General features: G+C 49.7%; 2 protein-coding genes across 2 annotated transcripts; one reads left to right on the forward strand and one right to left on the reverse strand.

Annotated features, from left to right (window-relative positions):
- Positions 1-10,573: 10,573 nt before the first annotated feature.
- On the reverse strand, positions 10,574-12,733 carry LOC128984770 (uncharacterized). The gene has a single exon (XM_054404138.1). The coding sequence runs from the start codon at positions 12,731-12,733 to the stop codon at positions 10,574-10,576; it is 2,160 nt and encodes a 719-aa protein (XP_054260113.1).
- Positions 12,734-14,222: 1,489 nt separating this feature from the next.
- Positions 14,223-16,553, forward strand: LOC128984771 (uncharacterized). Its single transcript, XM_054404139.1, has one exon. The coding sequence runs from the start codon at positions 14,223-14,225 to the stop codon at positions 16,551-16,553; it is 2,331 nt and encodes a 776-aa protein (XP_054260114.1).
- Positions 16,554-17,030: the final 477 nt, after the last annotated feature.

The following is a 17,030-nucleotide window of genomic DNA, read 5'->3' on the forward strand; positions in this document are numbered from 1 at the left end:
TGCAGCCGTCGACAACTTCCGTGACCTGAGCAGCGGGCGGATGGCGCCAAGACCTTTCCTGGCGAGGTCGCAGACCCTCTCGACGTGGGGAGTCAGGGTGAGTCGCTGATCCAGCAGGACGCCGAGGTACTTCACCCGGCGCTTCCATGGGATGTCGGCCCCGTCTAGGTGGAGGTGTTGACCATCGTCCTGCCTCCTCGACCTCGTGAAGGAGATGGCCTCACTCTTGTCAGCGTTGACTTTGACTCGCCACTTCGTCAGCCACGGCAGCAACAGGTCCAGCTGTCGCTGGACATACACCCTGGACATCCTCAGGTTGGCGGAGGTGGCAGTGAAGAGCGCATCATCTGCATAGAGCGAGAGTTGCACTCTCGGCGCCAGGGGCATGTCGTTGGTGTACCACAGGTAGAGTATCGGCCCGAGAACCGACCCCTGTGGCACACCCGAAGAGATTGGCCGTGGTGTGAAAGTCGCCCGTCCAACGGAGACCTTGAAGCGGCGAGCGGTCAGGTAGCTCTTGACGAGCCTGTAGATCGAGCCGGGTAGAGGGGAGGATGCCAGCTTGTAGAGAAGCCCCTCGTGCCAGACCCGGTCGAAGGCTTTGCTCACGTCGATCAGGACTGAGGTCGAGTGGTGCTTCCGTTCCATCGCTCCAGCGATGGTGTTGAGGACCCGCCGCAGCTGGAGGGTGGTGGAGTGGCCCCGCCTGATGCCGTACTGCTCAGTCCTGATCGAAGAGAAGAACTCCTCGGGGAATCTCGCCAGGATGATCCGCTCCAGCATCTTGGAGAGCACAGGCAGGAGGGAGATCGGCCTGTGGTTCTCGGGGAAGATGTGGTCCTTGCCGGGCTTGGGGATGAGGATGACGTTCGCCAACTTCCAGGTGTCAGGGAAGTGGGCCAGCCTCACGCAGGAGTTGAAGAGACAGGTGATCACAACAATCACCCAAGCCGGCAGGTTCTTCAGTGCTGGAGTCCCGAGGGAGTCCGGTCCAGGGGCCTTCTTCGGACGGAGTCGAGCGATGTGGCCCTTCACCTCGCTGACGGTCACGTGGGGGATGTCCTCGTCGTCGGAGTCCGGCTCGTAGGTCTCTACGAAGTCGTCAACAACCTCGCAGAAGTCCTCGTCGTAGACGTCCGGGTGTGGGGAAAACTGGTCTTCCAGCGAGTCTGCGAAGGTCTCTGCACGGTCTTCGGGCGAGTAGACGAGCCCGCGTCCCCCATGCAGCGGCCTGTTGTGGGTCTTCGTGCCGCGCAGAGCCTTGGCGATCTTCCAGATCCCGTCGTTGGTGTCAGCTTGTCCCTCGACGAAGTCCTCCCACTCCTGGGACCGATGCTCAGCCAGCAGTCGGGAGCACCTCCTGGCCTGCAGGTTGAAGTCCGCCTTCGCTCGAGGGCAGCGGGACTGTTGGTACGCCCTCCTCAGGCGACGTCGCAGGGCGATCTCCTCCCGCAGCCCCTGGGGAAGTGGTGGGGGGGCCCTCGGGTCAACGTCAGAGCTGGCGGCAACCACAGTGTCCTGCAGCAGCGTTGACAGGTCCAGGACTTGCTGGTCGAGCTCCTCTGCCGTCTCAGGTGGCGGGGGAGGCGGTCGAGGGGCGTTGGCCAGGAGGTTGGCGAACTTCGCCCAGTTCACCCTCTTCCTGCGGACCGGAGGGCGGTCGGGGACTCCTCCCTGCGGCAGGTCGAAGATCACCGGGACGTGGTCAGAAGAGAGGTCGGAGACGACGAAGACTTCAATCGGGCCATCGAACGAGCCAGCCAGTCCGATGTCCAGGATGTCGGGCGGGTGTCCAGCACGGGAGTAGTGTGTGGGGTCGGCCGGGGCAACCACGTTGATGTGAGGGTGGGCGGTGAGGTAGCGCCCGAGAGCAGCTCCAGTGAAGTTTCCTCTCCTGCAACCCCAGTCCAGGTGTTTGGCATTGAGGTCGCCTGCCAGAAGCGCCGGGGTGTCGGGGGGCAGCAGCAAGTCCAGGAGTCCGGGATCAAGGCGTCTCCCTGGGGGGTTGTAGGCAGAGGAGATTTCCAGCTCTGCACCGTCGTGCTGGAGGGCGATGGTCGTCACCTCGATGCCAGGCGGGAGGTTCCTGACGATCGGTCTGTGGGTGACCCGACGATGAACCAGTATCGCCGAGCCACCACTGGCACGTTGTTGCAAGGCCTGTCTGTCCGGTGAGTGTAGTAGTTTCGGACGTTGAACCTGTCCCCACCGCGCAGATGCGTCTCCTGGATGAGGGCAACGTCAACGTCCATGTCAGTGAGGAGTTGTGTCAGCTCATGGCGTCTGTCGGCAAGCCCGTCGGCGTTCCACGTGAGGATGCGAAGTCTACGCATGATTTTGGGTCAACTGGTCAACAAGTCGCTCGACGACGACCAACATGCTCCTCAGCGTGGAGATGAGTTGAGCCAGCTCAGACTGCTGCGACGGGCTCTTGGACGACTGGGCCGGGGTTGAGGCCGGCTCGATAGGCTGGGCAGGGCGGCTTGACTTGGCTGGGCCCGCTGCTTTGCCTTCTGGCTCTGCAGCCCTGCCTCGCGCGTCGGGCCCGACTACGATTTCCAGGTGTATATGGCTGTGGCGACTAGCGCCTGGAGAAAACGGCGTTTATCAAGGCCACCAGACTACCAACAAGAGGCGAGCGTCCCCGACTCCTCCTGCCGAGCGGAAGGCCCGCAAAACCGGCCAAGACACCTTCCAGACCGCCGCTGACTCCGACATGGAGGATGTTCCGGCCCCGTCGCGGAACGAGCCACGGCCTCCGCCTATCCTCCTGGACATGCCGCGGAGCTGGCCTGCCCACGCCGTCGCCATCGGACAACTCGTTGGTGGCCAATTCGATGCCTCATGCACGGGGAAGAATCTGCGGATCAGGGTGGACACTGTACCCCACTTCCGCGCAGTCCAGCGGTATCTGCAGCAAGAGCGAGTACCGTTCCACACCTTCGCCCTACGCACCGAGCGGCTGCTCAAGGTGGTGGTTAAGGGCCTGCCGCCGACGCTAGCACCAGATGAGATTATGGCGGAATTTCACGATTTCGACATATCCGAAGTGAAAATGATGAAGACTCGCCGAGGAATGCCGACTGGCCTCTGGCTCCTCACGATCCGCAGGACGGAAGGATACTCCCTGCCGTCCACTGTGTATGAAATAAGGCGAGCCTTTTACTGCAAGGTGGAGGTACGGCAGTACAAGCGGCCCAACGGACCCATTCAATGCCACCGCTGCCAGGGCTTCGGCCACGGATCGGGCCAGTGCCACCGCCAGGTCCGCTGTGTCCGCTGCGGGGACACCCATCTAGCGACCGAGTGCCCCAAGGAGCCAGCAGCCCAGGCGAAGTGCTGCAACTGTGGTGAGGCCCACACTGCCAACTACAGGGGCTGCACTTGCTACAAGTCTCTGCAACGGGCTTCGTACGCGGCTGCGGCGAAATCGTCCACGGCACCGTCGGGCCGTCAACCGCGCCGGGTCGACCCGCCTGCTCCGAGACCTGACCCAGTGGACGACGAGGCGCCTGGGGCTCCCGAGGTTGATGACGAGGGTTTCCGGACTCAGCGGAGAAGACGTCGTCGAGCTCCTCGGAACCCGGACAACCGCGGCAGAGCTTCCGGCACGAGACCCCGAACACCCACCCCTCCTGTGGAGCGGTCCGCTGCCCCGGCTGAGACCCCGAACCCTCGAGTGAGGCGAACTCCCCACCCTCGCCTGGAAGTCCCTCCTCGCCAGCCCAGCGGCCCTGCCCGGCAGCCCAGCAGCCCAGCCCCGCAGCCCAGCAGCCCAGCCCCGCAGCCCAGCAGCCCTGCCCCGCAGCCCAGCCGCCCTGCCCAGCCTATCGAGCCGGCCTCAACCCCGGCCCAGTCGTCCAAGAGCCCGTCGCAGCAGTCTGAGCTGGCTCAACTCATCTCCACGCTGAGGAGCATGTTGGTCGTCGTCGAGCGACTTGTTGACCAGTTGACCCAAAATCATGCGTAGACTTCGCATCCTCACGTGGAACGCCGACGGGCTTGCCGACAGACGCCATGAGCTGACACAACTCCTCACTGACATGGACGTTGACGTTGCCCTCATCCAGGAGACGCATCTGCGCGGTGGGGACAGGTTCAACGTCCGAAACTACTACACTCACCGGACAGACAGGCCTTGCAACAACGTGCCAGTGGTGGCTCGGCGATACTGGTTCATCGTCGGGTCACCCACAGACCGATCGTCAGGAACCTCCCGCCTGGCATCGAGGTGACGACCATCGCCCTCCAGCACGACGGTGCAGAGCTGGAAATCTCCTCTGCCTACAACCCCCCAGGGAGACGCCTTGATCCCGGACTCCTGGACTTGCTGCTGCCCCCCGACACCCCGGCGCTTCTGGCAGGCGACCTCAATGCCAAACACCTGGACTGGGGTTGCAGGAGAGGAAACTTCACTGGAGCTGCTCTCGGGCGCTACCTCACCGCCCACCCTCACATCAACGTGGTTGCCCCGGCCGACCCCACACACTACTCCCGTGCTGGACACCCGCCCGACATCCTGGACATCGGACTGGCTGGCTCGTTCGATGGCCCGATTGAAGTCTTCGTCGTCTCCGACCTCTCTTCTGACCACGTCCCGGTGATCTTCGACCTGCCGCAGGGAGGAGTCCCCGACCGCCCTCCGGTCCGCAGGAAGAGGGTGAACTGGGCGAAGTTCGCCAACCTCCTGGCCAACGCCCCTCGACCGCCTCCCCCGCCACCTGAGACGGCAGAGGAGCTCGACCAGCAAGTCCTGGACCTGTCAACGCTGCTGCAGGACACTGTGGTTGCCGCCAGCTCTGACGTTGACCCGAGGGCCCCCCCACCACTTCCCCAGGGGCTGCGGGAGGAGATCGCCCTGCGACGTCGCCTGAGGAGGGCGTACCAACAGTCCCGCTGCCCTCGAGCGAAGGCGGACTTCAACCTGCAGGCCAGGAGGTGCTCCCGACTGCTGGCTGAGCATCGGTCCCAGGAGTGGGAGGACTTCGTCGAGGGACAAGCTGACACCAACGACGGGATCTGGAAGATCGCCAAGGCTCTGCGCGGCACGAAGACCCACAACAGGCCGCTGCATGGGGGACGCGGGCTCGTCTACTCGCCCGAAGACCGTGCAGAGACCTTCGCAGACTCGCTGGAAGACCAGTTTTCCCCACACCCGGACGTCTACGACGAGGACTTCTGCGAGGTTGTTGACGACTTCGTAGAGACCTACGAGCCGGACTCCGACGACGAGGACATCCCCCACGTGACCGTCAGCGAGGTGAAGGGCCACATCGCTCGACTCCGTCCGAAGAAGGCCCCTGGACCGGACTCCCTCGGGACTCCAGCACTGAAGAACCTGCCGGCTTGGGTGATTGTTGTGATCACCTGTCTCTTCAACTCCTGCGTGAGGCTGGCCCACTTCCCTGACACCTGGAAGTTGGCGAACGTCATCCTCATCCCCAAGCCCGGCAAGGACCACATCTTCCCCGAGAACCACAGGCCGATCTCCCTCCTGCCTGTGCTCTCCAAGATGCTGGAGCGGATCATCCTGGCGAGATTCCCCGAGGAGTTCTTCTCTTCGATCAGGACTGAGCAGTACGGCTTCAGGCGGGGCCACTCCACCACCCTCCAGCTGCGGCGGGTCCTCAACACCATCGCTGGAGCGATGGAACGGAAGCACCACTCGACCTCAGTCCTGATCGACGTGAGCAAAGCCTTCGACCGGGTCTGGCACGAGGGGCTTCTCTACAAGCTGGCATCCTCCCCTCTACCCGGCTCGATCTACAGGCTCGTCAAGAGCTACCTGACCGCTCGCCGCTTCAAGGTCTCCGTTGGACGGGCGACTTTCACACCACGGCCAATCTCTTCGGGTGTGCCACAGGGGTCGGTTCTCGGGCCGATACTCTACCTGTGGTACACCAACGACATGCCCCTGGCACCGAGAGTGCAACTCTCGCTCTATGCAGATGATGCGCTCTTCACTGCCACCTCCGCCAACCTGAGGATGTCCAGGGTGTATGTCCAGCGACAGCTGGACCTGTTGCTGCCGTGGCTGACGAAGTGGCGAGTCAAAGTCAACGCTGACAAGAGTGAGGCCATCTCCTTCACGAGGTCGAGGAGGCAGGACGATGGTCAACACCTCCACCTAGACGGGGCCGACATCCCATGGAAGCGCCGGGTGAAGTACCTCGGCGTCCTGCTGGATCAGCGACTCACCCTGACTCCCCACGTCGAGAGGGTCTGCGACCTCGCCAGGAAAGGTCTTGGCGCCATCCGCCCGCTGCTCAGGTCACGGAAGTTGTCGACGGCTGCAAGAGTCCGACTCTACACGGCCCTGCTTCGGCCTGTCCTCACGTACGCAGCCCCTGCATGGTACCACCTCACCTGCAGAACCGCTAGACGGAGGCTGCTCGTCGTCCAGAGCAAGGCTCTTCGGCAGGCGACAGATTCACCCTGGTACGTGAGGAACTCCGTCATCAGGGACTCCACAGCAGTGACAACTCTCCGAGACTTCGTCGACGGCCTTCGAGCGAGACTTGAAGAGACGGCGGATGACTCTCCGTGGGAACACATCAGGGACCTGGTCGCTGATGTTGCTGCATACCAACCACCAGGACGACACCGCTTAGACGAGCCTACCTTGTCAGCAGTGCTGGCAACAGCTGGACCAGTTTTCATCGCAGGTGACCTAAACGCAAAGCATGCATCCTGGAATTCCCGCTACCCGAACCCTAGAGGCGCATCACTCAGAACGTTCCTGGACCGGCACGGGGACGTCTACGCCGCTGCTCCAGACGAGCCAACATTTCACCCCTCAAACCACGCTCACAGGCCGGACGTACTAGACTTGGCTATCTGTAAGGAATTTCCGTTTCAGGTGGGTATATCCTGCATCGAGGCCCTGTCATCTGACCATTCAGTCATCCTTTACTCGATAGACGCAACCCCGTCCACGAGATCGCCCATGACCACCAGCATGATTAGGACGGACTGGGTGCTGTTCCAGCAGCTAGTGAACGAGAGAATGGGCCCTCCTTCTGCTCCTTCGACCAGGGAAGAACTGGATGAGCATGTTAGTTCTATGCATGAAATCCTCACCTCTTCAATCTCAGACGCCTCCCGCTCGGCGACTTCGGGCCCGGTGCGGCAAACTCTGCCGATGCATGTTCGTAGAGAGATCACTTTTAGAAATGCCCTCCGAAGGAGATGGAAGGCCAACAGGAACCCGAGGACAAAGAGGGAGCTCAACAGACAAAATACGGTGGTATCGGAGCTAATTGACAATTTCAGGACTACAACATGGGACCAGTTCCTCTGCACCCTCTCCACAGAAGGAGGTAGCGTGTGGAGGGCAGCCAAGCAGATTCGAGGTATAAAGGTTAAATCTCAGCCACTTCATGGACAACACGGTGTGGTCTACGAGGCGCAGGACAAGGCTGAAACCTTTGCCAACACTATGCATGACCAGTTCCAAACCAACCCGGACATATTCGACGAGAGGACGGAAGTCAGAGTGGAGTCCTTCATGGAGAACTTCTTTGAGGAGGAACCTGGAGATGAGTTGGATCCTTTCACCTTACAGGAAGTCCAGGAAGCAGTGGGACGGTTGCGGCCGCGGAAGGCTCCAGGATTAGACCGAATCGGGACAAAGGCCATCCAGTCGGCCTCCCCAGCCATCTGCATGCACCTCCAGCTCCTTTTTAATTCCGCTTGATCTACATGTAGCCGTCACCGGATGTATGTTCTAAATAAGAATGTCGCTTTTACTAAGCCACGTGTCACTTTTCTTGTCAAAGCCAAGCCATCTGACTTTTATTTTATCTCCTTTCCGTTGTAACACTCTTTCAACTAAATATACATTTCCGGTCTTTGATTTATTTAGCTCTTGTTCATAAAACCCTCCCTTTAGTATTTCACCATTATGGTCTTTGAGTACATATGTAGGTGGTTTTGTCGGTTTGATTGCGTAAATGGTGAAAACCTCGTTTGTCCAGTTTGGCAGATAGCCTTTAGTGAAAACTCTTTTATACTTGCTTATCCTAACACTATCTCCCAGTTTATATTTTGGTGCCACCCTTTTTCCCTTCTTGTTTATCCTTTTTAATATTTCCTTTACATTCTTTTGTTTCACATCTTTTGGTTTCATACCAATTGTTCTATGTACCGAGTTATTATATCGCTTGAGAATATCAGGAAGTAATGATAACCATTCATATGTACCCTTTGCGGTAAACTCTTTCCACATCCACTGTTTCAAAGTTCTGTTAAATCTCTCCACAATACTAGCTTTTAAATCGGAAAACGTTTAATAATGGTTAATTCTATACTTTTTCATGAGAGCACCAATATGTTTATTAAACCATTCGGTTCCCTGATCGGTTTGAAAGTGTTTCATCTTATGTTTGATCAATATAGGTTCAAGTGCCTTGGCAACTGCTGGACCTGTCTTATCTTTTAACGGGACTGCAAAACCGAATTTTGAAAAACAGTTAATCATAGTCATTTTGTACCGATTACCTTTATTTAACTTTGCATAAGGCTGCATCTCTACGAGATCGGCCTGGTACAAATCATTCAACCCTTTAAGAGTCACTTTCCGTCTAGTGTAATTCTTTCTAGCAGGTTTGTGTAGCTCTTCAGCTATAGCACGTCTGACATCCATTGTTAAAATGATACAACTTAACAGTGTATTGATAACTTATTAAGTTTTTAGAAATGCTGCGGCCCCTCCACCGCCACAGCTCGTGATGGCCTCCAAAAACAAACTAGTTGCCATCTCCGTTTATTATTCTTTTTTTTTACATTTAGATTTTACAATATTTACAAGTGACTTTATGGAAGATAAATAAAGGAGCCATGCAAATGCGGCATGTTTCTTTTGGGACCTTAAACTTTGGATTCATGTATCGCCTTATATGTCTCTTCGCCTTAAGTGAGAAGGAAGATCAACCATTCTTCCACAGTCAATACATAACCTACTAGAGCCCCGAAAAGACTCGTAGTATTTTAGGGTTACATAACCACAGTTTTCTTGATGATAGTTCAAAATGTCCTGCCATAGCGTTGATGGAAGATCAACACTTTCTTTTACATAAAGTAAAAGGATGACGGTTGTGTAAATCTTTCTAATTGGAAGCTCGGACAGGGACAACATGATGGTTAGCATGTTCCAAATAGAATAGACTATCTTTTTATTTGCCCCCAGAAAAGCTGCGGCCCCTCCACCGCCACAGCTCGTGACGGCCTCCAAAAACAAACTAGTTGCCGTCTCCGTTCCCCCAAAACGTCTCTTACCACCTTCTCAAGGATGGGATCATGGATTGTAAACAGGAACATCTCAATCTGGTCCATTTGTATAGACGTGCTGCACAGACGGTGCATCTATCTCTTGGAGTTTTAAATTTTGGTACACATACAATCGTTCCAAACCGTCGGAAAGAAATATTCGCTGCCTCTCCAAAATCCTTACAAAACTCTTCATTGTCGAAAAAACAAATATGGTAGTAGACATTGCCGCAGTTTTCATGGTGGTAATTGGATATTTAATCTTTAATCATAGGTGGGATTGCTGCTTGCTTTACAGTATTTAAAAGAAACAGATTATCAGTAATCGTTCTAGCTGAAAACTCGAGTAGGGACAACATGGTGGTGTAAAGGTTCCAAGTGGAATGACACTTACCCCTTCACACATGGTTTACAGGCTTTTTAGTCAGCCGTGCCAGTGACCAACATTCACTCATGGTTTACGGGCTTTTTAGTCGGCCGCGCCAGTGACCAATAGCATTCACACATGCACAAGGAGTAGCCCAAGTCCCTCCAGATTTGAGCGCCTCAATGTACAAACAGATTTAAAAATAGCCCCACTCCAGTTGGATCTCAGTCACCATGTGCTTCGCATCATGTTTCGGCTGGGTGTTTTCCATCAAACGCGAGCCGGTGGAGCCAATATACGAAGAACTTCAACCCCTGGATCTAAGGCCACCACCGTTACCGCCAAGAAAAACTGCGTATGCCGCCATTAAGGTATGTAGCGATAGTGGAGAGGGGAGCGCTACACATGTGCAGCATGTGCAACATGTGTTCAGTGTCCAACATGATCTCTCTAGTGTTGGTTGTAAATGATTTCATTCAAAATTATTTATGGTGTAGGATTTGTTAATTTTTAAATTTAAGCGAAGAAAAAGAAGACGAAGACACAGATTCGGTATTTGGGTTTAATTGGTAGCAAGGAGGGTGGAATGACTGGAACGAGGTGGATGTTGGGGACTGGGAGTACTTGAGTGATAGTGATGATTCAGGAGTTGAGATTTTGGTGAGTTTTTTGAATTTTAAACCCATATGGAAGTGTATCATAATTGCTACTATGTTTCCTCTTTGGTCCCGTAATTTTAAACTGTTTGACTTCACTGATTGTAACTATATTCCTATCCTTTGTTCGTCTGATTCTATTTTCCTCAATGTCCATTGTTTGTGCAGCATCACCAAGAACCATCTCTTTCAAACTGTCAAATCCAATTTTTTTAGAAGTTTTCATGTTTAATGTGAGCCCTTTTACTTTACATACGGGAATCAATTTTTGTTTGTTAGTCGACTACACAAGATATGCATAGGTTTTAGGCCCTCCGGATACAAACTCTATTATGTATGAACCTGGTCCATACTCGGCCAACTCATCGGTCATTTCCCCTAGATAATCTCCCGTAGGAACTCTGTACAATCCACCCTTATATACATATAGTACAGAATCAGTATCGTAATACAATACCTGACCGCCCAGGGCATCTAGATGCTCATAGAGCTTCAATCTCGCTTGGGCAGTGGTGTAAGCTGCCACCACAACATTTACATTTTGCAATGGCTCCCCAACCTCATCAATATACTCCCAACTAACAACAAGAACCTCTTCATTGACAATCTGTACTTTATTTACATCTATTTCAGGGCTAGTTAACATTTTGAAAAGTGTTTTTGGGTCCCTGACAATTGTAGCTTTAGTCTGGTTTTCCCGCTGTCCAAATTTCCCCCAAAAAGAGTTCAACATCAGTTTAGACAATGACCTCAAACCACCATTCTTGATAATTTTGTCTTTTTCCAGTTGGACACCCTCTTTTTTAAAATAATCCTTAATGTACTGATCCTTATCCTCCTCTGTTTCACACCAGCTAGGGAACCCAGACGCTTCCTGTTTCATTTTTAGAAATTTATTTATAAAGTCAGTAAACAACCCACCGTTTTCATAGGTAGCTACCTTATACTCCCACAGTTCATACATGTCGAGTACAACATAACCCTTTTCTACAGCTTTTCGAATCTCGTCCATGGTCCATGTCCCAATTAGTGCTCTGTCACCACATTCGTGGTCGCAATCACTTTGAATCTGACCGTCTCCACAAGTCGCGCACAAAACAAACATTAACTTGTCATTCATTTTGGCCGGGAGCACAGGATGGTAAAGATCACGTGGTGGTAGTACTTTGCACTTTAATAGACCCTCAACATTGAGACCTCTCTCTCTACATTCCCTGTCACCTACATAGATCGTTGGATGGCCTACAGGGTACTTGCCATATTTACATACCCAAGGGTAAAGTGAGCATATATCAACGTACTCAATGGTTTCTCCCTCCACACACTTGTGGTAAGTTTTGGCGTTCCCGGTTCTACCACCGAAAAATGCTTGCCTCGGATTCAGGGGTAAATTGTTGAGGATCGGCAACTTGTCTAGATGTTTTAGGTTTTCTGTCTTTTTTAACTGTCTAAACTCACATTCCCACATTTGTACAACGTTATTACCCAACTTTGCTATTTTTGATTTGGTCCGTTCATATCGCAAGTGAAGTGAGTCAGAGGGGTCCTCTTTCAAAGCAAGTTCACGGTCATAGGGAAAGCATTTAGGGCATCCGTGCCAATAGCAGCCTTGAAATTCATAAATATTTTGACCGTCATACCCATCAACTTTCATTCCATTGATCTTAACTTCTTTTCCACGACCAGCGTGTTCTATTCTAACTCCACGTTTCTCCTCTTCCCATGATAGCCACTGTAACGCAATGGCCGATTGAGCGTCTGTAAGCCTATAGCCATTTTTAGGAACGATGCCAATAGTATTTTTCTTCAAAAAGTTCCTGCGAAAAGCCAAGTTACAAGCACTGGCAATGGTCACAGCCTCGAGAAACGGATCAACATTACACTCTTCCAGGAAAATTGAACGGAACTTTAAGCAAGCTTGGGCCAAGATATCAACATCAGACATACAATACTCGAGGATTTCTTTTTTAAAGTCAAATGTAACGTGGTTTGCAACCTGATCATTGTACCAATTTTCAAAATCTTTTTGTGATTTTTCAAACATAGATTCTGGACAGTAAAACTCCTTTGCCGGCATAGGGCCCACATAATTTTGGTTGTCTAGGGTGTTGAAAAGGTGGGGGAAATAGCCTTTCTTCTTTTCCGGGGGCAAATCAAAGGCTTTGGGCAGCGAAGCTAGAGGCATAGGGAAATAACTAAGTGAATCAACAAACCTCACATTGTCAATCTCCATCAAAATGACCTTAGTTCCCCGCATCACAAGTTTCGGAGTGAACTTTGTATCCTCCAGCACATACTTGAGCAAAAATTGGAAATCAAAGCCCTGCCCATTGTGTGCAATGACACAAACATCTTTGAAATGTTTACGGACTTGCATCACATAGTCCATGAACTGAGTGACTGGTTCAAAACTAAACACTCGCGTACGATGTTTACAAGCCATACAAAATTTTACCTCAATACACTGATAGCAAAACTGTTGTGACACACACAAGTTTACTTGATGCAATTTAGACTCGGGATCTGAAGGCAGAGACTCATCTTGGCGGGTTTCCAAGTCAAAGAATGGAAATCGTCAAAGCTGGATACGAATTTCTTGTAGCCTATATATGGAGGAAAAGGTGGTCAGGGACTCAAAATAACTCGATACAAACAGTACCTGAAAGTAATATCAAAATGTCTTGACTTCTAATTTGAACTTTCAACACTTCTACCGACTTCTGAAGCTGCTAAAGAGCACAACCTTAGAGTGTACCACCAGGTTCAAGAATGGCTAGGGTTTTCTCTTCCACCTACAGAGTGGGGATGGAAAAAAAACGAAATTGGTACATTTACTCCAATTCCTACTTCAATGCCCCTTTACCTGACAACCTCCTCAACTTGATAAGATGTGCATGTAAGACTGGATGTAACAGGTATTGTGGTTGTCTGAAAATGGGTTATCTTATTCACGATTGTGTATCTTTACTGCACCAACGGTTGTGGTAACAGGATCAATGCCACACCAGTACTAAATGAAGAGGGGGACATTAATGTACCTGAATTACCAACCCATTCACGTTCTGACTGGGAAGTCAACACAACCGACACGCAAATGATTCCACTTTGCAGCAAGAGGAAAATGTCACATTAAAGAAAATCGTTTTTATAACTCACAAACTTATCAATTGTCAAACAGAATGTATTCAGTTTTTGGAGTTTATATAAAAAAGAAAAATATTATGTATCAAATGAAAGTAAGTTATAAAAGTAATACTAACACAACTGTTTATTTACCATTAGTAATTTAATTCCATTTACAGAATTTTATTACGGTCACCACCATGATGCAGTATAAAACGTAGGCTGCAATCACATGTCCAGCGTCAATATGACGGCATACTTATAGAACAAAAACAAATATAATTGCATATTCTTGTGTGCCTTGACTTGTTCTATAAGATTTAATCACAGAAGTTTTATCCCCGATGAGTAAAAAAGGGTCTTAAATCAATTTAAATGCGAGACCAGTATTACCCTCCAATTATTTTTGTCTAATTCTTAGTATAAAAATTTGCAATTTCCATACAAAACTATATATAATGGCTCTAAATATTAGAATTACATCCCGACAAATAATTCTGAAGAAACTGCACGTTTTTATCACAGTTAGGAGTGGTTTTATGCTTGAATATGTGACACAAGGGGGGAAATCCATTATGGCGGCCATTTTCCAAGATGGCGGCATGTTGCCCAAGTGGGATTTTTTGGGAATTTTAGTATGATGTTCCCAGCTGTATGTACGACATCTCCACCAATTTTCAGCCTGATAAATTAAAATTCTGGAATCCAACACTATTTTCCTGCACTAAGAACGGTCCAAGCCTCATAAATGTGGCGAAGTATATTGTAAACCTTGTAGTTCATTTGAAGACCCTAACCACAAATGCTACATGAAACCTGACACGAGAAATCCTAAATCTAAAGATTTTCTGTTTATTTTCTTTGACTTGGAAACCCGCCAAGATGAGTCTCTGCCTTCAGATCCCGAGTCTAAATTGCATCAAGTAAACTTGTGTGTGTCACAACAGTTTTGCTATCAGTGTATTGAGGTAAAATTTTGTATGGCTTGTAAACATCGTACGCGAGTGTTTAGTTTTGAACCAGTCACTCAGTTCATGGACTATGTGATGCAAGTCCGTAAACATTTCAAAGATGTTTGTGTCATTGCACACAATGGGCAGGGCTTTGATTTCCAATTTTTGCTCAAGTATGTGCTGGAGGATACAAAGTTCACTCCGAAACTTGTGATGCGGGGAACTAAGGTCATTTTGATGGAGATTGACAATGTGAGGTTTGTTGATTCACTTAGTTATTTCCCTATGCCTCTAGCTTCGCTGCCCAAAGCCTTTGATTTGCCCCCGGAAAAGAAGAAAGGCTATTTCCCCCACCTTTTCAACACCCTAGACAACCAAAATTATGTGGGCCCTATGCCGGCAAAGGAGTTTTACTGTCCAGAATCTATGTTTGAAAAATCACAAAAAGATTTTGAAAATTGGTACAATGATCAGGTTGCAAACCACGTTACATTTGACTTTAAAAAAGAAATCCTCGAGTATTGTATGTCTGATGTTGATATCTTGGCCCAAGCTTGCTTAAAGTTCCGTTCAATTTTCCTGGAAGAGTGTAATGTTGATCCGTTTCTCGAGGCTGTGACCATTGCCAGTGCTTGTAACTTGGCTTTTCGCAGGAACTTTTTGAAGAAAAATACTATTGGCATCGTTCCTAAAAATGGCTATAGGCTTACAGACGCTCAATCGGCCATTGCGTTACAGTGGCTATCATGGGAAGAGGAGAAACGTGGAGTTAGAATAGAACACGCTGGTCGTGGAAAAGAAGTTAAGATCAATGGAATGAAAGTTGATGGGTATGACGGTCAAAATATTTATGAATTTCAAGGCTGCTATTGGCACGGATGCCCTAAATGCTTTCCCTATGACCGTGAACTTGCTTTGAAAGAGGACCCCTCTGACTCACTTCACTTGCGATATGAACGGACCAAATCAAAAATAGCAAAGTTGGGTAATAACGTTGTACAAATGTGGGAATGTGAGTTTAGACAGTTAAAAAAGACAGAAAACCTAAAACATCTAGACAAGTTGCCGATCCTCAACAATTTACCCCTGAATCCGAGGCAAGCATTTTTCGGTGGTAGAACCGGGAACGCCAAAACTTACCACAAGTGTGTGGAGGGAGAAACCATTGAGTACGTTGATATATGCTCACTTTACCCTTGGGTATGTAAATATGGCAAGTACCCTGTAGGCCATCCAACGATCTATGTAGGTGACAGGGAATGTAGAGAGAGAGGTCTCAATGTTGAGGGTCTATTAAAGTGCAAAGTACTACCACCACGTGATCTTTACCATCCTGTGCTCCCGGCCAAAATGAATGACAAGTTAATGTTTGTTTTGTGCGCGACTTGTGGAGACGGTCAGATTCAAAGTGATTGCGACCACGAATGTGGTGACAGAGCACTAATTGGGACATGGACCATGGACGAGATTCGAAAAGCTGTAGAAAAGGGTTATGTTGTACTCGACATGTATGAACTGTGGGAGTATAAGGTAGCTACCTATGAAAACGGTGGGTTGTTTACTGACTTTATAAATAAATTTCTAAAAATGAAACAGGAAGCGTCTGGGTTCCCTAGCTGGTGTGAAACAGAGGAGGATAAGGATCAGTACATTAAGGATTATTTTAAAAAAGAGGGTGTCCAACTGGAAAAAGACAAAATTATCAAGAATGGTGGTTTGAGGTCATTGTCTAAACTGATGTTGAACTCTTTTTGGGGGAAATTTGGACAGCGGGAAAACCAGACTAAAGCTACAATTGTCAGGGACCCAAAAACACTTTTCAAAATGTTAACTAGCCCTGAAATAGATGTAAATAAAGTACAGATTGTCAATGAAGAGGTTCTTGTTGTTAGTTGGGAGTATATTGATGAGGTTGGGGAGCCATTGCAAAATGTAAATGTTGTGGTGGCAGCTTACACCACTGCCCAAGCGAGATTGAAGCTCTATGAGCATCTAGATGCCCTGGGCGGTCAGGTATTGTATTACGATACTGATTCTGTACTATATGTATATAAGGGTGGATTGTACAGAGTTCCTACGGGAGATTATCTAGGGGAAATGACCGATGAGTTGGCCGAGTATGGACCAGGTTCATACATAATAGAGTTTGTATCCGGAGGGCCTAAAACCTATGCATATCTTGTGTAGTCGACTAACAAACAAAAATTGATTCCCGTATGTAAAGTAAAAGGGCTCACATTAAACATGAAAACTTCTAAAAAAATTGGATTTGACAGTTTGAAAGAGATGGTTCTTGGTGATGCTGCACAAACAATGGACATTGAGGAAAATAGAATCAGACGAACAAAGGATAGGAATATAGTTACAATCAGTGAAGTCAAACAGTTTAAAATTACGGGACCAAAGAGGAAACATAGTAGCAATTATGATACACTTCCATATGGGTTTAAAATTCAAAAAACTCACCAAAATCTCAACTCCTGAATCATCACTATCACTCAAGTACTCCCAGTCCCCAACATCCACCTCGTTCCAGTCATTCCACCCTCCTTGCTACCAATTAAACCCAAATACCGAATCTGTGTCTTCGTCTTCTTTTTCTTCGCTTAAATTTAAAAATTAACAAATCCTACACCATAAATAATTTTGAATGAAATCATTTAC

Source organism: Macrosteles quadrilineatus, unplaced genomic scaffold (genome assembly GCF_028750875.1).
Source record: "Macrosteles quadrilineatus isolate MER2022 unplaced genomic scaffold, UCM_ALF_1.0 Scaffold_2__2_contigs__length_208266976, whole genome shotgun sequence".
Taxonomy (NCBI): domain Eukaryota; kingdom Metazoa; phylum Arthropoda; class Insecta; order Hemiptera; family Cicadellidae; genus Macrosteles; species Macrosteles quadrilineatus.